The sequence below is a fragment of the Macrosteles quadrilineatus genome, unplaced genomic scaffold, assembly GCF_028750875.1.
Source record: "Macrosteles quadrilineatus isolate MER2022 unplaced genomic scaffold, UCM_ALF_1.0 Scaffold_6__1_contigs__length_79288215, whole genome shotgun sequence".
NCBI lineage: Eukaryota > Metazoa > Arthropoda > Insecta > Hemiptera > Cicadellidae > Macrosteles > Macrosteles quadrilineatus.
In genome coordinates this window covers 75,245-96,137 of record NW_026542599.1, presented here as the reverse complement: position 1 = coordinate 96,137, position 20,893 = coordinate 75,245, and the positions used below count along the sequence as shown (strand labels likewise).

The window sequence follows — 20,893 nt, the reverse complement described above, 5'->3', positions numbered from 1 at the left end:
GGAGCTCAACGAAAAGAATGTTTAGCAGATTTTTAGGAATATCAAACAGGTCGACCCACAGCTACAAGAATAGCGGCGAGTCGCATAAACTAAAGCTACATGCAACTAGGCGCCGCTCGGCTACATACACATCTGGCCTCATATACTTACATGTATTGAAAAGCAGTCAAAGTACGATACAAAGTGTGGAACATAAGTTAAGCTTGTGTTTGATAATAAATATATATCAGATGTACAAAATGAAGTACTAATTTAAACCGTGACTTTCGGATTCTGAAATAAGACATCTATATGGACCAGCTCCCACAAGTGTTTATTCAAAGATAACATGGTTGAGTTCGCTTCTAACAGAGTGTGTTTCTGTTAAAATTATGTTTGTCCTCCCTTAGTTATTTTAAAATAGTTTGCTGCAGCACTAACGATTCTGTAGATTACAGTGAAGTTGTGCGTTTAGATTGGTTTAAATTTATCACACAGAAATCAGTGACTAAAAGCAGGATATTCTGTCAAGACAGGGGACAAGGATACAACTTTGACATTGGAATTGGACGTCTAGTTCAATCTACAATCATAGAATGTGTTCTGTTTCAGGATCTTAAGTCGATGATTGAACACAAACCAACCCACAGCAATGATACTAACCAATTTGTCGGAATGAAGGCAGTTGCTGCCAGCAAGTGATAAGACTGCACGATCCAGAGACTCCGTGGCATTTGCAAGTTACTCTCGAGGTTTTTATCACTGCCTGAAACATAGAAAAGGTTTTACTTATCAATAACTGTGAGTTCAATATTTTGGCAAGAAGCTTCAATGAGGTAAGCTTGAATAATTTCTATTGTCGAAAAACAGTGCAGATTGAAATGTGTTCTTGGAAGATCTGTTGTTCAAGAAATCTCTTTTCTATTCATCAGGAACCTCCCCTGAGGAGTTGCCTAAATCGTTGAAATAAAAGATATAGCATGTGAAAAAGTAGGTTCTTTAATCTGCATTTACTAAAAACTTCTGAAGCATTATTCAGGTCATTAATTCCTCTCACCAAAGAATAGAGCACGTAAAGAGTTCTTAAAACTTGCTTTGCAAATGATCTGTATCTGTTTGTTTATGTTTTTTCTGGGTGACTAATAGGCCTAACTGTTTCTTATTTAAAACACAATTTGACTAAGCTTACCCTTCTGCCTGCCTCGTTGTTGTGAAGGTTCATGAGCGCTCTGCCTTGTTCTCTTGAACCTCTTCTGAACGTCCTCTCTCTTTCCCTCACGTCCACAAACCCTTGTGTGAACCTGAGACATGCAACCACGAGGGATTAGTAGCTTGCAGCTGGCATAGCTGAGTATTCAAAACCGATATGTCAAGCACATTCGAAATTGAGCTAAAATTAGTGTCTAGAGGTTAATTGTTTGAGAGAAAGTGTACTAGTGTAATAGTTTTTTTCTCCCAACTTTACATCCTAGGATTTTTGCCTTAGGTTCTAGCAGTTGTACACATTACTTTAGGCCCTAGAGGGTTGCGGCATTATCACATGGATGAAATCCATTGGTATTTGAACCCAGGACATCGAGCTCTGAAGCCACTAGACCGTCTCGTTCCCCAACATAATAATAAAACTGTTATAATAGTATGTACGAAAGTAGAAAACAAATTTTGGGTTTGAAATAGGAATACAAAATTATATCGGAATCAACAGTGGTTTTCGGCTTCAACCACGTCGTCAGTTGGAAATTAGGCCTACTGCTAGACGTTTTGACTTAACTTTGAAGAGGCATCAGTGACTATAGCATCTATAACATAGACTGATATTCAGCCTACGAATTCCCGGCTGCAAAATCCTACTTGAAGACTACAAATTCATATAATTTCTAATAAAAATAGAGAGAAATGAACTGCAATGTTGAAATACACATCGCACATAAAATGGACATGACTCCAAAATCTTGTTTTCAATATTGTGGTAGCGGGTTTGAAGGACTAACAAAGTCTAGGTTTTTACTTAGATGTTCAAGCACAAATAAACTACCTTATTTTCTTAACTTTAACAAGTTTCATGTTCTTGTGGAAAATGGATTTCTATGAAATGCTCCACAGGTAAGTCAGGATTTTTTTCTCAACACTTACTTGTACCCGTACTCCAGGTTGTCCCCGCATCCTCCCCAGATCCACTCCCGGTGTAGATCCCTCGGACGTCCAGACCTGGAGCACCCGCAGGAGCCCAGCTGACCATCCCTGCAGGCGCGGGAGATGCTGTGGACAACTCCGGCAGCGGCAATGGCGTGAGTGAACGCCGCCTCTCTGCTGCCTGCGGACATTCCAGGAGTAGAAGTGTGGCAGTTCAGTTTAGGAACATATGTGTTGACAATCCAGATGTAAAAATGTGGACAGGCTAGGAGGAAAAGTGTGGTAGTCCGGGAATAGAAGTGTGGACAGCCCAAAAGAACAGTTTGGCAACAAGACCATTCAGAAGTAGGAATGTGGACAGTCTATGAGGAAAAGTATGCACAGTTCTGGAAGAGAATTGTGAATATGTTTCACCTAGTTAGATTTAAGAATTACTAAGTTTTCAGAATATTCTTTTCCTAGACTGAAGAAACACCGGGGTTTCAAAATATTTTTTACTATGCTGTAGAAACTGCCGCTGTAGAATATCATTCTTACAAACTAAAAGAATCACTGCAGGAAATTCCTTTTTCGACTAAATACGGCTGCATGCACATAATTCTTTTTCTCAAACTAAATACAATTACTGCAGCTAAAGAATATTCTATAGTCGAAAGAACCGTCAATAGAAACCCCTTTTCCTACCTATTTTCACAACAGGTCCGAACACTGTTGAGTCATGGACGATTGAACAGTTCCAACGACGATGCCTGAACTGGTATTGACATTCGTCGATGCCGGCCCTCGCCCCTCGGCCGACCCCGGGCATGTGGTCTTGGTAGAGGTGGCACAACTTTGACTGACCAGGCGACAGGCCAGGAGTCTGGCCACAGGGGAGTACTTCTGGAGTTTCTTCTATGAGCCCCATGTGTCTGCAACAAAGAAAATCTTGAAGAACTTGGAGTTTTACGAATTGTCACAACGAGTTTTTACAAACGATTGACTATGAGAATTGCAAAGAGACATATCCTCTGAAACACATTAAACTGCCTATGGTTTACATTGGTGGGGGCGCCCGGGTAATTGGTTTCCATGAAAGCATCAGAAAGTTCACAATGTTTACCTTTGTGTTGACATTTAAATGTAAACAATCAGAACTGTCAAATGCTCATTTCACAATTTCAGACAGCTGATCCAAAGAAAGAAAGCTGGTCCAAAAGACATTTTACACAACTATGCGGTAGAATTATTGAATCTAAAACTTGATAGATTATTTTTTCTAAATCTATTTCAATGGACACTGATTTTCTTCCCGTTGCGAAGCATGGGTACAGCAGCTAGTATTATGTAAAATGCTGATTGTAGTATCCTATTAGCAGGGCCGGACTTAGGACTTCAGAGGCCCCGGGCGAATTTGCCGATGGGGCCCCCAGTATAATTATACGAGAACATGTGCATGTAAATGCGTTACATTGTGTACCATATATTATATATGGTACACAATGTAACATATGGTACACAATGTAACGCATTTACATGCACACTAATTTTAAATAGGTAATTTCAAGGTGAATTAATATGTAAACGTGTTAGAATGCTGTATTTTGCATAAACTAATTTTATGTAATATTTTAAGTCTGAAAATAGATACAATGTATGGTGTTATGTTATGATTTGTTCTTGTTGTAATTGTATTTATAAAATTTTAATATACCTAGCAGGTACCTTACACATTTTTTGCAATACATTAAAATGTAATATCCTTTGCAACAAATAATGAAAACTAGCCTATAGATAAAATAAAAATAAAATAACACATACTTGTAAAAGGTTTAATTTAATTTTTTTACTGTAATACACATTCTATTTGGTGCTTGAATGAAAACTCAAATAAAAAATAACTAACATTAATTAATGGAATAAGTTATATTTAAACACGTGATGTAAGTCAGAGATAATGCATAAACTTTTAAAGCTTTAATATATTTTATAACCTACTATAATTTTACTAACAAACCTTTTACTGTACTAAGTTTATAAGATACAAGTCAAAACAATTTTAAAGTTTACTTTTTATAGATTAATCATTATAAAGTTTAGAACATAGTTAGCCTATATTATTTTCCCTATAAATAAATGTCACTTCCTACTCTGATACGTTGGTCACGTTGACATGGCAATTAAAACCCCCTGCTTTTCCTACATTTCTTGGCTGCACTAAAACGATAAAACCATAAACTATGACTTATGTTTATTTTCATAGTGGTTTTGGCATGGAATTCTTGTTTGTATAATATGTTAAAAGTCCTAGCATGAAAAGTACCATTAAGAACTTTAACGAGTTTGAGTTTTTTCTTGACGAGTAAAATGTTACGATACAAGTCTAATAACAAATCACAAGCTAACCATTTATATGAGTAACTGAAAGATGTTTAAATGTATTCAATATCGATTAATACAACACAAACATAACATTCAATACAACATTAATTTGTTCTTTGTAGTGTTTGCAGAATTAATAATAAAATACAACACAAAAGTACGACAATGTCAACCAAAAACACACTGGGAGTAAAGTGATTTAAATTGTTTTGGATTGGCGATAAGGCATTGTATGTATGTGTATGCGCGTGCGTGAGACAGACAAGACTAGACAGGATCCCTTATCAGTTCATTATCATTTATTGTTGCAGCTGCTTGCTGAGCGCTTTCTTACGATTTCAGTCGACAACGCTCGCCCGCTCCTAAATATGCAGTGGAGTGAATAAAACTAGTATATTCTTATTAGTATTTTCTAACTAGTTTTAGCTAATTCTCAAAACGAGGTGAATAAGAATTTGCTAAAACTAGTTAGAATATACTTGGGTCATTTGGCGAATCCTAGTATATTCTAACAGGTTAGAATAAACTAGGTCTAGAAAATACTAAGATGACGCAAACTTTCAATTCTGAACATATCACCGCCTTGGTGCCCTTTGTTTCCACACACTACACAGGAATACCTCAGTCTAGCTTTATCTGTCTGCAAGTGAAGATTACCCTCCATGCGCTCAGAAGAAGAGCTGGATGATCATGTGGATGAGGTAGGAAAGAATGTTGATCGGGCATTGCTGTTAAAAATCGTTAAAAAAATAGTTACAGTATATATTGTCATGGATAAATAAAAAATGCAAACAAATACTAAAGCCTTGTCCTTATTAACAAAAAAGTTTAGCAATGTATTAGGAAAGGTTTTTAGTGAGGCACAAGTGAAAAAAACTTATAAAATATTAAAACTGGTTGAAAAAGAAGACGGATATGAAAGCTATGGGAAACAAAGCCATCAAGCCGAAAGACTGGGAAAATGAATTTCTAGATATTATGAATCAGGAAGAAAAGATGTGTTTAGTAATGTTACCCGTTGCATTTCAGTGGGCATTAAGAGACACGCAGAAAATGAAGGAGACCCACTCTAAGGACCTTCTTTTTCTTCCACTGGTAAATTGGAGGGGTAAAAATAAATTTTTAATGAGGAAAACAAAATAAAAACTAATATAAAACTGATGAAACCAAAGATCACTTGCGGAACTTCAACGTTTAGTACTGCTACAGCAGTTTTAAAAATTCACTTGTTGTAAAATTCATGTTGACAATCCATGTTTTCACTAGTAAAACGTATAAGCTGATTTACATATCTACATCTAACTCACGGCTATCACAGTGCGTTTTTCTATCATAAACATAGCCCTGACTGAATGACAACCCTACTTTGGCATCTGTCACTAGAAAGCTAGCCTGCCTACCCCTAGCTTAAAAATCTTTAAGAATATACTAACCCTGGCTAGTAAAAACTAGAGTTTATTCACCTACAAAGGTTAGAAAATTCTAGTCATTTGGTGGTCTTAGAATTTACTAGGGGTAGTATATTCTGACTATTTTTATTCACTTAAAACTTAGAATATACTTAAAATCAGCTTAGTTTAAGCAAATACTAGTTTTTATTCACACCACCCATTGTAATTTTTGTTAACATCAGACGACCCTAGTTGTCATAAAATGTCTATATAGATTTTGTATCCTACTGGCGCTGTATGATTTTGACTCTGTCGACTAAATTGAAGATCAGAATTTCGACGTATAACTTAATTACTATTTTATAAAACCTTTTAATTGAATGGTTAATATAATACTTCTGCCCCTTAAAATCGTGAATGGCATATACTTAGAGGTAAAAGAATAACATCTAATAAAACATATTTTTCAAACAATGTTTTTATTTTTCAAAAGTATTAGATCTCAATTGAATCTCCATTTAACCCCAACACAATTTTACAAGTTACGTTCTACGTTAGGACAAGAGTTTTCATATTATTTATTGTATTTTTTGCCCCAAGCGAAGGGGACCCCTTCAACTCAATCACCGCGGCCGTAGGTTATCGAGTTGAAACTCAAACTGGTCCGTCACAGCCTAGCAGCTATGCCCGTGTAAACTAGGTCCAAGCGCGGGGCCCAGTGCAACCCTGAGGAAAAGTCCCTTAGAGTCAAGAATTTTGGTCCTAGTAATACCTTAAAATTCATCTAACAATAGCCTTAAATATAGGATAACGACAATAAAGCTGTTAAAAAAGAAGATCATTCGGTAAGTGACTGATTAATTTTCGAAGATATTAATAAAAACTACTGTGCAAGGGGCCCCTTCGGGGCCCCCCTAGGCCCAGGGGCCCCGGGCGCTCGCCCCGTCCGCCCCTAGGTAAGTTCGGCCCTGCCTATTAGTTCAGTGCAATTTAATCACGCCAAATGCAATTCACTCTAAGTTACATGATCTCTAAAAACATAACAGTATATTGCTTTTCCTCAAGTATTTTACTCCAAGTGTGAAGCGATAAATGTACAGTTTTCCCTAACATAAGAATGGATTATTTAGCAAACTCAAATATCAGCAACATATAGAATGACCATTAAAAAACAAACAAGTTTTACAATAAAATAGGAAGTGTTCTTGTACCATAAAAATTATAACAGAAAAAAATACTTCCAACAATATGGGGTTTCAAAAATAATTACAACATTATTTACAAATGCCAGCACTCAATCTCAAAACCGACGCTCAATTCCCATAATGAAAATATCAAAAGAATACAATCGTCAACGGCTTTATTAAGGATGTTAAAGACGCTGCTCTTCAGTTTATGACGACGCCTCGGGCTTTTCTTTCCAATCAGCTGTTAAAATACGACCGGCTGAGACTGAAGTAACGAGGGAATTATCTTACCTGCTGGCTACGTCTTCATTAAATCTGGTAATTAGATGGCCCAAACCCTCATCCAGGCACAATCAACTCATTGTCCTTGCTTGATTAGATTAGCTTACACCCTTCCTTGTTTTAATTTCGGCTGAGGGGTGTTCAAATCTGTAGGCTTACCGAGTAGGGTAGTAAAAAGATTCAGAAAGGTATGTCATTGTGACGATGAGTTTGGGTTTAAAATATACAACAATGTTTTGAATTGACAGATTTGTAAAGATAATGATGAATGAGATTTGGTCTAAGTCTAACAGTAAAGAGCGGGATTTACGTTCTAGACACAAGGAAAAAGGAAAAGGGGAAAGGAAGGGTGCGTTGTAATCACACTAATCATCAATTATTTAAGTTTTTAAAATTCCAACTCTAACTACGCAACTGCTTAGTGAAGGGATTAATCTATGCAATAATTCCGTTATCTGAGGGATTGGGGTCAATCTTCAGCTTTAGGTTTAATCTAGTAAATGAAAAAAATAAACAGTACTATACTAGTTTAATACTTTTTATTGAAACGGTATTTTTACAAAGTAGGTATAAGGGAGTATGTTTTATCTATGGTATAAGCCAAGATGAGTGTAGGATAGGTTGCACGATCTTGTAGTCTTGTTAGTGACTAAGGCCGACATATTCCTTAGACACAGCTGTTAATTAATAGCCCATACAGCAAATGGCAACTAAGGGACCTACAGTTTATAGTGGAATCCGAACCACATTTTGCTTATTTTCCCTGTGTTCCTAAACTTTATGGATCGACTTGCAACTTTCAAATGCACATGTGTGTGCAATGTGCATATCCATGAAAATAATAAGAGTATAACACTTTCACCACAAAGTTCACAATACAACAATAAGTAACAACAGAAGAGTGGTGTAACAGTTTTGCAGTATAAAGATCAAAACCGAGGACTTTATTGAAAAAAAGATAATGTCCGATATTCGAACCTTGGGTTTAAACAGTTTTTGTTTACAAATAACAAACAAAATTAAACAAAGGACAGTCACCTCAGACTGTCCTTTTCAACCTTCGCTTACCCATGTACATTTGGTAGAGTTTTGGACTGTTTCTCTACAATTTTTCTTTACGCAAAATGCCTCCAGTGCATAAGGCAGCTATTAAACTGACCTCGACTAATGTGAAGTTTATTAATTATCTTAATTGATTCCTTAACTTGCACGAGCGAGTGGGTTTAGTCTCATCAAGTGGGTTTAAATAACTCATTCATTAAGTAATGGTTTTCCATCAGTGGAATGGTGATGGAAGTGCGTTACCACAACTCCACAACTCACTTAAGAATCAGTGAGGAATTACTGACAAAGAGTTTACCTTAAACGATTATGATTGTTGAGAAAATGGAGTGTTGATTGATCCATCTCTTAATTACATAATTATGTGATTAAGACTGATAATTATTAAAAAAACCATGATATATATGCCTTCAACAGTTTTGGGGAATCCTCTTTAGAGTAGTGGATTTGTCCTACAATTTAAATTAAATTAAAATTGTTTTTATCATTTCGATGAAAAATGTCCGCAATAAACCTTCAAACAATATTACCTCACCATCACCAACAATGAACTTTATTCTAGAATTTAAATCAGTCCAAATTTGAGGCTAAAACATAAAATTGTAGAATAAAACATATCGTTTTGAAATACTGTAGTAGCAACGATTAAAATATGCATTGATTGTTACGCGAAAATATACACTATATAAATTGTACGCAGAACTGTAAAATACCGTACCATAAATGACACAGTTGTAAAGTATATGTACCTATTGTAAATACCCTGTAATATTCTGTAAAATAAATTAAAATTTGAAAAGAGCGGAAGGTTTTCTTAGAAGTCATTAAGGTTTTCTATAAAAAATGTATTCTTGACAATCGTAACTAAGAAGTTTGCAGCTTGTAATCTTTAACACGTGTAACTTTCCGTTTGTATGTTTACGATTCAACTATTTAATTAGACCTCTGCAAGCATATTGGATTATTAAAAACCCACTTAAAAACTTTTGTTTCCTCGTTCGACCAAATTATTGTATTAGCCTACTAAAATATTTCAATGTTTTCTGTTATCTCTTTAAACAATTTTTACAATATTTTAATGGGATTATAAAAATTTGTTGTTACCAACAATATTTTAAGCTTTCTCATATTAAAATAACTTAAATTTAGGTCGATTAAGGCACTTCTTACTGTGACTTTGATTCTATAGCCAATATGTTCAGTGAATTTTTAGTGGGAAACCATTTTAGGAGACTACTGTCCGCGGAGATCATGTTTTTATAGTTTGATGTGTGTTTTTGCAATACGCGGGAAAACGTACAGTATATATGGGTTTTTATTTTTATTTTAACGGAATTTTCATTCAAGCTTCCATAAAAGTCCCTTGTTTTTTTATTGTTAAGCATAAATAAGCTACTATCGATTTTCAATAATACAATTCAGCTTTGCAATTTAAAATAATTGTAATCAGAATATATAAGTTTCACAAACAACTCAAGATAAAGTTTTCGTTTGCAGCAAAAAAAAAAAAACACTTTTAACTATAAGAAAATATATAACACGCTTGTCACAAAAAATGTAAATAAAATAGGCCTATAATTAATTATTTTGGATTTTAAACAGATAATTTTAATTCTTGTAACTGTACCATCTCACCTCTTGCCTTGCTTTATCCGTTTCTCGTGGACGGATTGATGCAAGGATAAATAGGAAGCCAACCTTCAAGCAATTTACAACATAAAAACGTAAATAGTCTTACTCTAAGTTTAGATAATAAACTGTATTAAAATAATTTTTAAATTATATAGAATTATAATATTTACTGATAATTCCATCAACATAACTAGGTCTAACAGTTAGGTAAACAAAGCTTCTCCTCAAAGACCTTAGATCACCTTAATCATATTACATGGAACCCTTCATCTTCTAGATACAACAATGAATATTCATAACAGTTTGGTGTAGGTTTTAAACGCAGCCGAATTCCCAGATCAGCTGATTTATAGTCAGCTGATTGTTAATTAAACATCTGACAAGATAACAATCCCATTCATCACAACAGGTGGTTTGATTGGTTTTTACACTTTGAGTAATTGTTGAGCTGTCTTGCACATTACATGTTGATGCATGAATTGATGAATCACTGATTCACTTTTTTTGTGGAGATAGTTTTAACAACTAAGCAAGTTAAGAAACAAATTAAAGTAATACTTCAAGAGTGAGATTATCTTTTACTATTGACTTTTAATACGGAAATATGTATCACCATTTAATTACCGACCATAATCAGTCTTTTAGCATTAAAATAGAGCTCGCCCCGTGGTCGAAAACTCGACCAAAAGTATGTAATGTACAGATTTCTCTATTTTCACCCTACGCTGTAAATAAAACATGTAATTGGAATTTCTTCCATTTGTTTTGTTTTTCTGTTTATATTTTGTAAATATTTCGTCACCAACGTGGCAACCCATGAGGCCCATGTTATTTTTTTAAATTACATTTTTGTGCTATTTTTTAGCCTATTTTAATGTAGAAGGGATTTTGCACATCCACAGGCAAATATGTTTCTAACTGTATGTGTAGATTTTCTTTAGATGTGCGATGCATAGGAGCTAAGAAAAAAGGTTTTCAATAAACATGCTTGTCTATAATAGAAATCACTATAAAAAAAGTTGAATTTCCATTTTTGGCCCAATGTACATAAATATTCTCAAAATACAAATAAAACCTGCACATATAGGACCGATAACCTTTCTTGTGGAACAACCCTCGTGTAATTCGGTGCAGTAGTATAGTCAAGCTAGCTGTCATAAGTTTTGCAAAAGTTTTTATAGATAAGATTACCTTTCATTTAACACGACATGCATGTAAATCGGTCCAATAGAACTCCAGATCTCACTCTTAATAGACTAAACATTTAAGCCCATGTTAAATTGTCAATAGAGATTTTTATTTCCGTTTTTATAACATTTAGTAGAGTAATATCTGAAATCTGAGCAAAATGGGCAAATATACAGACAAAAATGCAATTAATTTGGTACGAACCGCTTGTAAATCGGTCCAGTAGTATGGTAAGGGTGGCTGTCGTAAGCTTAAAATTAGCCCCATGTTAAATCTCCATAAGAAAAGTATAATTTCAATTTTTGACCCAATTTAGTCAAGTCATAGCTCAAAAGTAGTTATAGTTGAATAAACCGCTCACTCACTTTGTATGCGTCTGTCAAAATTCTTTTCTCCTTAAGTTTTTAAAACAACGGTAATTGACGTGACAATAAATTTGCTTAAGTTTACAATAATTTGTTTATTTAGTTTGGTTTGGCTAAAAATTGCATTCATAAGATCAAAATTAGCAGTTAACAATATTACTATCTGCCATAGGCAACTACTAGGATGCTCATTTTTAACATAAAAAACTGGCCGTAACTTCAACTTGAAAATGCAATCTAAAGTTCTAACCAAAGTCAAATAAGCGTCAGCGGCGTCATAGTAACACGGTTCGATAAGTAATGAGGATGATCAAAATGGAAATTAGAAAAAAGTTTGAAATCAATTTTCTAAACCAATTACCTAGCCTTGCCATGTTTTAAAATAGTGATTGCCCTTAAGTAGGCCTAGTCTTAGACTAGGACGGTGGCATGGTCCTGTAATCCAGCTACTAGGAGGTCACGAATTGTGGATATATATAGGCATGCACTGTGGATGCGATACTCTCTGGTGTGGATTTACGTCCGCACTAGTGAGTACTACGACTATGCTCAGTACTATCATGATAATTAGACAATTTAGTTATTACAAGGGGAAAATGTGGTTCGAACTCCAATATAAACTGTAGGTCCCAATTGTCATTGGCTGTATGGGCTTTTAATTAACAGCTGTGCCTAAGGGATATGTCGGTCTTGAGCCGCGTATACAGAAATCCCACTAAGTTTTTCACTGGTTGCGGAAACTAGTTGCCTTTTCTACAAAATACAGCGACTATTTCAGTCGTCAACTAGTGGAGAGACAAGTTTTCCACTAGATTTTGGTTTCCTGCGGGGAGTCGGCAAAGATCAACGCAAGTTTACAACAAAAAACTAGTTGGTACGCGTTTTTCGCAAGCAACTTGTGGAAAACTAGTGGAAAAATTTCCCCCCTGGCCCCTCCTGACGTCAGCTAGTAGCCAATTCTTTTGGCAACAAGTTTTCCACAAGTTGCTCTAAATTAGTGAGGAGCAACTTTTAGTTGTAAACTTTTAACTGTCAACTTTTGGTTGTCAACTTTGGTGTAAACGCGGCTTTAGTCACTAACAAGAATACAAGATCGCGCCACTCTTCCTAAACTCATCTCCATTCATACTTGGCTTAAAATATGGTCGCCATTTCAAAAGAAAGTATTGTATTAAGTATTGAAACCTCATCCAGTTTCTACCCAAAGACAACCTAAGTTAGGTATTTGCATTTGCATCATACAAAGTACCGCTGCAGCTACACCGTTATCTAAACTTACTAAAACAGGTCTGTTATCAAGTTCCATAAAATGACGATACGGTCCTGCATATTACACCGTTATCCTGCACTTCCCACAGAGGTTTGGTCGATTACCTTAAGTGGCGGCAGACTTGCTTTGATTCTGTTGAAAATTCCCGCCAATTTGTTTAACACGTGATTTTTCCGTGGGAAATCTCTTGAATACGGAGTTATTCATGTTGTTCCCTGGTTTGATTGGTTTTTCCCTCTCTCTTTTGCAAAAAGGTTCCTTAAATTTCACACAGATTTTAGCCATTTTGTTCACCAGATTTAGGAGTGTACTAATATATAATAACTAGCTGTACCCGCGGGCTTTGCCCCGTTTAATTTCTTAATTTTCAAGATGAGCTCGTTCGCATGGCTCAATCACGTCCTGGTTGAAGTTCGTTCGCTACGCTCACTCACCTTTGGGTTGGAGCTCGTTCGCTGCGCTCACTTGCCTTCAGGTTAGCTCGTTTGCTACGCTAACTCGCCTCCAGGTAGAAGTTCGTTCGCTACGCTCACTCACCTTTTGGTTGCAAATTAGCTGTTGTCATAAATTTAAAATAAACGGTATCAGCATTCTGACACATACTTTCTCCCATAAGTTTGTCAAAAACCTTTATAATGTGTAAGCAGTGAGAGTAAATATACATTACGGAAATGGGATTTGTACAATTTTGTTCAGAACTTAAAGGAATATAACATGTTAAATTTTTATCAAAATCGTTCGGGCCTATTTTGGGAAAATCCGATTTTTCTGTTATTTAATGGGGGTTTTATGGGAAAATGACATAATTTACAATAACTTTTGAACCGTAATTTTTACAGAAATGGGATTTGTACAATTTTGTTCAGAATTTAAAGGAATATAACATGCTAAATTTTGATCAAAATCGTTCGGGCCATTTTTGGGAAAATCCGATTTTTCTGTTATTTAATGGGGGTTTTATGGGAAAATGACATAATTTACAATAACTTTTGAACCGTAATTTTTACAGAAATGGGATTTGTACAATTTTGTTCAGAATTTAAAGGAATATAACATGCTAAATTTTGATCAAAATCGTTCGGGCCATTTTTGGGAAAATCCGATTTTTCTGTTATTTAAGGGGGGTTTTATGGGAAAATGACATAATTTACAATAACTTTTAAACCGTAATTTTTACAGAATTGGGATTCGTACCATTTTGTTCAGAATATAAAGGACTATGACATACTAAATTTTTATCAAAATCGTTCGGGCCATTTTTGGGAAAATCCTATTTTTCCGTTTTTTATGGGGTTTTATGGGAAAATCCCTATTAAAAATAAAAATTTCTAAAAAATAAAAAAAAACTCAAAATTGTAAGGACTATAACATACTATGTTAAATCAAAACCGTATTTTTTTCTAAAATCCTATTTTTCGTTATTTTATGGGGATTTTTTGGGATAATAACATATTTGACCATAACTTTTGAACCGTAATTTTTACAGATATGGAATTTGTACCATTTTATTCAGAATTTAAAGGGCTACAACATACTAAATTTTTATCAAAATCGTTCGGGCCATCTTTGAGAAAATCCGATTTTTCCAGTTTTTTATGGGTTTTTATGGGAAAATCCCCATTAAAAATCAAAATTTAAAAAAAATGAAAAAAACGCCTGGAGATACCATAGATTAGAACCTACATACCAAATTTCATCGAAATCGGACCACAGGTGTAGTCTCTAGCTCTGTACACATCCAGACACACAGACACACACACACACACACACACACACACAGACATCACTTCGAAAACCACTTTTTTGGGTCCAGGGGGACCCAAAACGAATATATCCACTCAAAACTCAAACTCGAAAATTTTGACGAAAACAATACTTTCTCCATATACTATGGTATAGGGGGAGAAAGTAAAAATAATAGTGCTGCACCCTGTTGGTAATCCTTGTAACTTTAATGCTATTGAACATCATAGAACAGAACCAACTTGTTTAATTGAAACAGCTGTTAAGATTCATTAATTCCTTTTCAATATGAAAAATCATAAGGTTAACATGGGAAACTCCAGAGCCACTGGGGCGGAGCCCGAAAGCCCGATCAGAATAAAAACTACTTAGTTTTCCTATTTAATGCCCAAAGAATCGGTGTACCGAATTTCAGCCTCCTAGGTAAATGGGAAGTGGGAGAATTAGTGATGAGTGAGTGTGTCAGTGAGTCAGTGAGTCAGTGAGGGCTTTACCTTTTATAAGTATAGATAATAATGACACTAACCTGGCATTAAAAAAATTGTCAGCATAGAAATCCTAAGTTGTTTATAAACAATTTTCATTCATGGAAGTTTTCATTTGTCACCACTTCAACCCACTTCACAAAGAAAAAGTTTCAATATAGCCAAACTTTAGGAAATAAATTATAGTTTTCAAAAACATACTATGTTTATGGTCTAAACCTTAAAATATTTACACTATGTACAAAACCCTTACGTTGATCACAGACAACACACAACCATAGACAAAAAGAATTAAATATTTAATTCTTTTTGTCTATGACACAACTAACCCTAACCTACATTGCCAGTCTGACAGCTGAATACATCGCATATCCACTGCTACATAAATAATAAAAACATTCGTCGCCAAACATAGAAAGTGGTATTATAAGAAAGCTTATGATTTCTACTTTAAAATAGTGAAAAAAAAATCATGCCGAAATTATCAAAATTATGTAAACGGTTAGCATTCAAGTGAACGCTTGCTAAGTGTGTCGGAATTCAGAATTTGACAGTTCACAAATAGTGTAAATGCGTCGGAATTAATCTAATGCGTAGTGGCAATTAAATTAATCTGTATGTAAAGTTTTCTAAGCAAGTAATTGATTTATTATCTTCTTAATACGTCACCCCTTTGACCATAGATGTAGGTACCACATTCCCATACTAAGGATATAGCCAAGTTTAAAATACAATTGAAGGTAGTTTTATTGATTTACTGACATCTTTGGTGTTAATTGCTGTTTTCTGCTGAAAATAACTATGTTCTAACAAAACAACCGCTACAAATGTTCTACATAGCCTAGATGAGACGTTTTTCGGTACCCAAAAGTTAATTGATATAGAGACTTGCTTTGCAATTACCGATGGGTAAAAGCAAGCAATATGATCATATTATTACCTAAAAGTGACCTAAAGGCCACTTCTATGTTATCTTTTGGTAATAATTTTGAATTTCATTACCCTATAGCTAAATACCATCAACAGTGATAGTTTGGAGGTCGTATTTTAAATAACAGTTTAAATCAAATTGAACACAATCCAAACCAATAAACGAATTTCCTTCTATCTTTAACAACAACAAAATAATTATATTTATTTTTCTTCATTATTAAATTTCCCCCATAACCACAAATGATCAAGTCCAATTCTAACAAAGACTTAATCACAACGGCACTTGATATAACCTCAACCATTCAGCGGTTTCTTTGTGGTTCCAAGGTTACGATGCCACTAATGGTCTTCAAGGCAGTAATGAGGGCGACTCATCATTTTAAAGAGTCAATGAGTCTGATGAACCAATCATCGCTTTTCTCCCTCATTAACACTAATCCTGTATCAATTTACAACCGATTATTTCTGGATCGAGCCTAATCGTCGTAGTAATTAATATGCGCATAACTTAAATCTTGCAAATTGGCGGATGTTTTCTGCTTGGTTAGTTAGTTTCTCGCCTGGGTGGCATTTTGATTGATATTTTTTTTAAATACGGTTAGAAATGTAAGAAAAATTGACATTAATCTCCGGTTAGAAATGGGAGAGAGAAAAGAAGAGTCAGCAGTTTCGAATCACAAATTAGCTAAACCATAAGCAATTCGCAAATTATACAAGTACTTGTTGTAGTGCAGCTAAAAAGGATACATTGAATACATGTAAGTCTACTTGAGTTGAGGTCAGCTGTATATTTTTCTCTTTGTTCATTTACCCACCGGCTGAAGAAACCGATACCGAATACTAAGTATAATATCGTATCATTAGTACAATCGATTTATGTTTATCAAATTGGTATATTGTATACTTCACTATAATAAATCCCAATTCAGCAATATGTAGGCTTATACAACTTTAGCCCATTTAATTTAAGTTTCTTGTAGATTAGAATAATAACTCTTGTACACAACTTTTCTTTTCATTAACAAAACACGATCGAAGCCATTTTGGGAGCTAGTTCTAAATTAAAACAATGACCGCAATGGAATGACGATTAATATAGTTCATCGCAAGGGTAAAACTTATTTTCCACCCTTGCTTACTCTCGGCTTCTCCTCCATAGGAGAAGAGTAACTTTAGTCCCTGGAATATTACCTGAGTTGGATGAACCTTAAGATGAAAACTATTTCAGTTTCAGGTCGTACACTTTGCAACAACATAACCTCCAACACGTAGGCTACAACCATAAATATTATTGGATTAAAAGTGGCAAGCAAAAATTTTAACTACAATACTTTCCCTCGCTATTTCTCAAATGTTTTTCAGGAACAAGTTCCACAACCAGTTGCATACTCCCGGTTGTGTTTATCTGATTAAATAAATACTTTCACTGTGCCAGGAACTTGTCCTGGAGCAGCTAAACAAATGACCTTTGAAAGCAATATACGAGCAACATACAGTAAAAGAGAGACTGATTACAACTTCAAACGTTTATGTTCTGCAGATTACCACTGTTGTGTATAAAGTAAAGGTCAGGGCTGAATTAATAGACTATGTTTGAATTATTATGTTTGTCATATAGAGCGATAGCATAGTTGTTTTGAAGTGTTTAACTTATTTATTTAACCCTTTCGTATAAGTGTATCCATCTATACCATTTATATGGTACTTATAAAAGCCAAATACCCCTCACTCAGTCACTGATCACTGTACCTTAAAAACTACTAGCCATAAAAACTCAGGAATTGGAATGAAGGCTCCAATTAAGCTCTAGGTTGCAAAGCATTTTCAAGAAATTCCTCCAGGGCTCGGCCCCAGTGGCCTTTAACGTCCTTATTGTATCCTCATGGAGAAAAGATTTTCTTACGTTTGAACAGATGAATATTTTTTAAATTTCAAACTATTTACTAAAGGAACAGCTGGTTGTATTTATTTGATTAAAATGAAAATATTTGCATTATTTTGTTGCTTAAAATTTGTGTTTTACTACATAACACTTTTTTAAATCGTCAAATAAATTTTAAAATCAAGATATGTACACTATTTGTTGATGTTTTTTGAGATCCGCGTCTTCTCGTCAACTAAATAACGGTATATATTATTATTATTTGTGTGTTCAGAATATCAATGTCAAGGGAACGATTATGTGCAATCAAGTTTCATCTAAATTTTAGGGATGGCATCTGCCTTCTTCTATCAGAAAGATCAGAAGTTCTTGGTAAGTTCAATCACTTGCATCCCTAGGCTAATAACAATGACACGATGATGTAATTTCAAATAAGTGTTGCTTTACAACCAGAGTTCGCGTTTTTGAGGGTTATAAGGACAACAATAAAACATCATGCAGGGTTTTCATGTTAATTAATTTTACTTTGGGATACATAAAACCTTTCAATAAAGTTATGGGAGTACTATTGGGGACAGTACTATTGGAAAATTAGGGTTATGCATGTAAACCTATATGAAAGGAGATACAGCGTGAATATTTTCTAGCCAAAAATATTATGTAGGTTTCAGAGAGAGCAGTATGTAGCTTCGGGACAGGTTATGTTGCAAATGAGGAACTTCTTTCTTAGTTTGACCATTTAACTTAAGTAGTAACAAACATTTAACTTAAATTTTCGTGAGCAAGGCCACGATGGGCTAAGCTACTAATTAATAAGTTTGTTGCTTTACTGGTGTTTCTAAACATTACGATGACTCAATGTAAAAATAAATCAGTCCTAATTCACAAACATGCTAGTGTGTTTCACGATTTTGAACCAGTAAGATTCCGAACCACTTTCGCATTATGTGGCATCAGCTGGACTTGGACTTGTTCGGTCCATTTTAGGCAGATATGTCCCAACTCTCGTCGTCAATGGCAACTAACGGTCAGGGAAGCTCCGTTAGTTGAATCAGCTGCGATAGTAAACTTAACAGCTGATAAGGGAGTTTTTAAACTAAATGAGATTTGTGTGAGCTTTTAAACCGAATGGCGCGTTCCGGTGAATGTTTTGAATTTTAAAATTGCTGAGCTGCTGAATGTGATCCAGAATGTAGCTAAGGTATTGAACTAAATAAGGATGTTACTTAGCTGCTGAGCTTTCATAGCTGAAATAGACTGAGCTACTGAGCTTTTATGGCAAATGAGATGTTGCTAAAGAGCTTTTGGAGTTGGATGAGATGGAACTAAAGAGCTTTTGTTTTGGAGTTGGTTGAGATGGAACTAAATAGGTTTTGTTTTGGAGTTAGTTGAGATGGAACTAAATAGGTTTTGCTTTGGAGTTGAATGAGATAGAGCTACTAAACTTAATAACTTAAATCAAATTAATAATGATTTAGAGCTATTGGAGTTTTATGAGACTAAAGAGTTAGAGTTTTAAGAGAGCTATCTTTTGGAGTTGGATGAGCTGGAGCTAAAGATCTTTTGAAGTTGGATGATATGGAGCTAAAGAGCTTTTGGAGTTGGATGATATGGTGCAAAAGAGCTTTTGGAGTTGAATGAGCTGGAGCTAAAGAGCTTTTGGAGTTGGATGAGCTGGAGCTAAAGAGCTTTTGGAGTTGAATGAGCTGGATGTAAAGACCTTTTGAGAGTTGAATGAGATAGAGATACTAAACTTGATAACTTAAATAAAATAATAATTTAGAGCTATTTGAGTTTTATGAGACAGGACTTATAGATTTGTTTAAGATAGAGCTACCTACAGTGCTTTTAGATTTGATTGAGAAAGAGTTACGAGTGCAAAGCCTGTAGAATTTAATGCCATAGAGCTTCAGAGTTTAGACTTGTTTGAAATAAATCTACAGAGGCTTTGTAATTGAATTAGATGGGGCTAATGTACTCTAAATGAAAAATGTAATATCTCCAAACAATAGCAATGGCAAAAACCAAATAGACTAAGTACAGTAACTTTTTCCCAACACATACGCTGTTTTCATTGCTACTTTCTCTCCAGAGCTGAATCAGTTACAGTTGCGTTACATCTCCAGGTATATGATAATAATCTCCAGCTCTACGAGTGCAGTAATCTCCATTGAAACGCCAGCGTGGTTTACAGCCTATCATCGCTTGCGCATGCGTAAAAGGTGGGACGCATCGTGGAAGAATGATGCAATACGCTTGAGACACTAAAGTCACAACTTTACATGTATCAAAGTTAAAAGGTATGTATTAAACATTTTCCTATTCTGAAACGAACTATTACATTTCTACATTGGGGCATAAAGTGGCTGAAGCTCATGGCTTGTGAGGTGAAGCAAAGGTTGGAATAGATCGAGGGTCGACTTGTATACCACCGGGATTAGTAGTGGAGAACTGCCGGTTTTACCTCACTTTAGACACGTTTTCCCATGTTATTCTTATGGGGATTATTTTTGGCCACCAAATCTAAAATCCTGATCTTTGCCTGCAAATCCCTATAAAAATTGTCAAACCTTATTTCTTAGTTATTCCCCATAAATATATTCGATATTAAGCAAAAATAAAAAAAAAATCATTTATTGACCCATGTATGTGTATATGTATAGTAGTATAGGTTGTCGCGGCCGTTTTTTGTGGTTCGAGGTTTTTGGGCCAACTCCCCCCCTCACCCCCTCACCACTCCCCTCTGCCCCATGCACAATTGCTAGTACATCTACCATTCCCCTTTCCAGTTGATATATTATATTTCTATTTCAAAATCATGTATGTGCGAACTCGGCTCATGGCGTGGGCGCGCTCCTGACTCATGGTTGTTTCTTGCCTCTAGTGGTGACGTGGTGAAAATGTCACTCACTTGGGCTTGCTCCTTGCTAGTCTTGGATCTGTTGAAGTAATTTTTACAAATTTTTAATTTCTAGCTGAAAATTGATAAAATTTCCAAAA

The 20,893-nt window shown here is 35.1% G+C and overlaps 1 protein-coding gene across 1 annotated transcript in view; it reads right to left on the bottom strand.

Annotated features, from left to right (window-relative positions):
• The window catches only part of LOC128996505 (protein Wnt-5b-like), a 73,296-nt gene that overhangs the window by 3,819 nt on the left and 48,584 nt on the right, over positions 1 to 20,893 (bottom strand). Inside the window, exons 4-7 of the mRNA XM_054421882.1 lie at positions 2,797 to 3,023; positions 2,113 to 2,293; positions 1,169 to 1,280; positions 643 to 745 (exon numbers count right to left, since the gene is read on the bottom strand). Of these exons, the coding sequence (XP_054277857.1) occupies positions 643 to 745; positions 1,169 to 1,280; positions 2,113 to 2,293; positions 2,797 to 3,023 (623 nt within the window). The remainder of the gene's footprint in view (positions 1 to 642; positions 746 to 1,168; positions 1,281 to 2,112; positions 2,294 to 2,796; positions 3,024 to 20,893) is intronic.